General features: G+C 44.7%; 1 protein-coding gene across 1 annotated transcript in view; it reads right to left on the bottom strand.

The window, feature by feature from the left end:
• CABCOCO1 (ciliary associated calcium binding coiled-coil 1) overlaps positions 1-288 on the bottom strand; it is a 51,990-nt gene extending 51,702 nt beyond the window's left edge. The window contains exon 1 of the mRNA XM_026851752.1: positions 181-288. Within this exon, the coding sequence (XP_026707553.1) occupies positions 181-288 (108 nt within the window). The remainder of the gene's footprint in view (positions 1-180) is intronic.
• Positions 289-3,321: the final 3,033 nt, after the last annotated feature.

The following is a 3,321-nucleotide window of genomic DNA, read 5'->3' as shown; positions in this document are numbered from 1 at the left end:
GCAGGCTGCCCCTGTGCAGCACCCGCACAGCGGCGGTGGCTGGGGAGCAGGGGCACGGTGGGCTGCCATGGAGGATGCCTTGAGAGTAGCCCAGCGTCGCCCGTGGGGCTCGGGGCAGGCCGCCACCACAGCCCCTGCCCGGGGTGCAGGTTACGGGCCCTTGCGTGCCCAGTGGCACACCCCGCGCAGGAAGGAGCCTGCGTGAGGGGGGATCCGCCAGCCGAACGGCTCCACCGGATCTTCTCGGTTCTTTGCAGCGCGCCCAGTCAGCCACTGTCCCACCGGCATCGGTGAAGCGCACGGTTCACACAACGAACATCCCGAGTGGCAGTGGTAAGGAGGCCACAGGAGCGCACTTAAAACCAGTGCCAGGGAGTCTGTGAGGAGAGTAGGTGGGCGAGAGGGCGGCAGAGGAGGGCTGAGGCTCTCCTGCGCCCCGAGGCTGTGCCGCCTCAGGGCAATGCCTGTGTCTGCCTTCCCCACCATCCGCCCGTCGCCTCAAGGCCTGTGCGGAGAGACCTTATGAGGCAACATCTTAGGAACATCACACACCATCAAGCAATGTTTCCATGCCTGTTTTAATCTAGATCTTACCATTTTCCTAATCCAAATAGTGCCAGTAACTATTGTAAGCTTTGTTTAAATAACAATTATAAGGATAGCGTCATGCCGTTATCCCTGCAGTTACCCTAACAACATCTCAGTGCTTTCAGCTTCTTGAAAACAAAGTTCAAACTAAATACCTAAATTTACGTTCGCTCCAATGCACCAATGGCTGTATCTCAGATGACAGCAGGTGTAAATCAGCACATCTGTTGGGACTGATGGAGGCATACAGCGTTACTCCAGCTAAGGAATTGGACTTAAATGTTCATATTTTATGTTCAATTTAGGAATAATTTACAAACTATAGTAAGTGGAAGAAGACTTAGAGACTGAACTGCATTTTCATTACTATATACATCAGTATTTCTTGTTTCTCCTCTTTGTCCTTTTTTTTTTTTTTTTTGAAGTTGGAAGGCTAATAAACTAAGCTATGCTGAAACATTTTCTTTGTCAGCTTTGTGTTGCATGCAGACTCACAGCAACAATTCAGAATAATTGCACTTACCTGCAAGATCAAATAAAATGCAAGCATTTGGTGGGTGAACAATAATGAGAACAAAGAAGCAGCTAACTTACTTTGCTAAGTTTATTGATGTGCTGAGGGAGCCGGTATGACAAAACAATTTCTTTGCTGTGCCCCACATAAAGCAAGGACATCCTGGGATTTCTGCAGCTGTTTCAAGGTCTGCTACTGTTTCTGAGCAGTTTGCCACTTTCTGAAGGTTGTTATCATCAGTTTCTTAAAATGTGCAAACCACTGAGTGCAATACCTGTGTCTTAGCTGGGTCACAAGAGATGAGAACCTGCCCGTTACCCACTAAGATTCTGATTTATCGCGTGAGATTCAACATGTACGTAACTCCTCTTCCTGCACAAACACCCTGACCCTCACTGACACGTGAACACCAATTGCGCTACCAAAAGGAGTCAGAAATCTGAATGAGGTTCAGAGAGCTGGATCCTGCAGTGTTTTGTGGAATTATTCATAGTATTTCAAAGAATTGCTTAGCTCCATGTAGAGCCCACACTGTGAATACCTACAATTTGTGCCATGCTCTGTAGCTGACAGCAGTAGAGCTGCAGTTACTTCCCCTTTTACTGTGTATATAAATCTAACCAAATAAGAACATTATTCAGGGCTGCGAGCACTGCATGCAGTAAGGTGTAAAAACCAGGGAATTAAATGTAGATTCGGATGCAATATAACATTGTGTACATTCATTCTGATGTTACCTAGTCAGTAACAGGTAGATTTTGGACTTAACCCTGCATTCCTGTGGTACTGAAAATGCCCGCTGACATCCGTGAACATTTTCAATGTAAAAGACATGGAGGCTCAAAGCCCTTCGAAGGAGCTAATTCCATTTATCTTACTCAATATTAAAGACCTGTATTCTTTCTTACACAAAACCTGCACTGAGCAGGGTGACTGAAGCTGAGCACTGATTGAAGCTCAGCCCACATTTCCAATAATGAGCTCCTAAACTTCTTACTTTTCAATTTAAATTTTGAGATAGTCGGTGTCACAAAGGTTAGATATAAAAAAAGACACCAACAAAAGAAGATTCAACAGTGCTATTAAGCCATTCCTTCTTATTTCGTGTGGATCTTTCATGTTTACATTTATATGCATGTGTATTTAAGTCAGCTTTTAAGTTTCCTTCAAATGTAGGACTTCTGTGTGGAACACAAAAGTAGTGATTTTAAAACTCTGATCTAGTCCTTTCCTATTACAGGTAACCACAGTAGATTTTCTATGATTGGTCATGGTCACAGACACTCAAGGTCAGAGGAGAAGAGCAGCTCCTGCTATAGAGTTCCTCCTTCTCCACTGGTGTAGCTGCATTAGATGCAAAGGTTCCCTGAAACTGTCTGTTCCAGAATAATTTAAACAGACCACATTTGAAAATCTGGATTTACACAGTGTTACACAATAAGTGCTCTTCTTCTACTTACCTGAGAAGCAACCAGAGTTCAGGTTTCTGAGGTGGTTTTGCCAAGGCTGGTATCACCCAGCACATGAGCATCCAGAGAGAACACTTTCCTCCTCTTCTTTCCATCTTTGATTACAGCTGTTCAGCTCATGGTGCCTGGGCAAGCTCTTGCCTACTAAAGATAACCCCTTACACTCAGCCCTGGCAAGGGCTGGGTGAAGAGCTGGTTCCTCTCCTCAATTTTCATCAAGTCCTCCGATTTTCATTTTACTGGCCATGCAGTGAATCATGAATATAGCAATTCCAAGCTGCTCCCTGCACAATGGGCTATACTGCTGTCTTCCTAGACATACTTTCTTCTTCCTCATGATATCACATCTTCTGGGGAGGGAGCAGGCTCATCTGCATCATATGAGTCTGTATCGGAAGGGGAAGAAAGGTCACAGCTATAACCCACAGGTTACAGGTGTTTGATGATGCAGGCCACCTGCAACTCGAACAGAAACAGCAGCTGCGAGAAGCCTCCAAAATATTTCACTGAGCCCTCTAAGTTTTAATAACCAAGGTGATTCAGTCTGATTTTGTTATTCATTTGCAGAGGTCCTTGCCTTTCAGCAGCAGATGAAGTTTATGAATTCAAGAAAAGGAATTAATTTTCAGAAGCCTTCTTTTAGAAAGCAAAGTTTTTGCAAACTCCAAGCCTATTGCCACCACATCCTCCTATTGATGGAGAAGCTCAGAAAATGTTCAGTTGCAAACACATTTCCATTCACCTTTAGTT

The sequence above is a fragment of the Athene cunicularia genome, assembly GCF_003259725.1.
Source record: "Athene cunicularia isolate RWA chromosome 6 unlocalized genomic scaffold, athCun1 chr6_part2, whole genome shotgun sequence".
Taxonomy (NCBI): Eukaryota; Metazoa; Chordata; class Aves; order Strigiformes; family Strigidae; genus Athene; species Athene cunicularia.
This window is presented reverse-complemented; position numbering and strand designations above follow the sequence as displayed.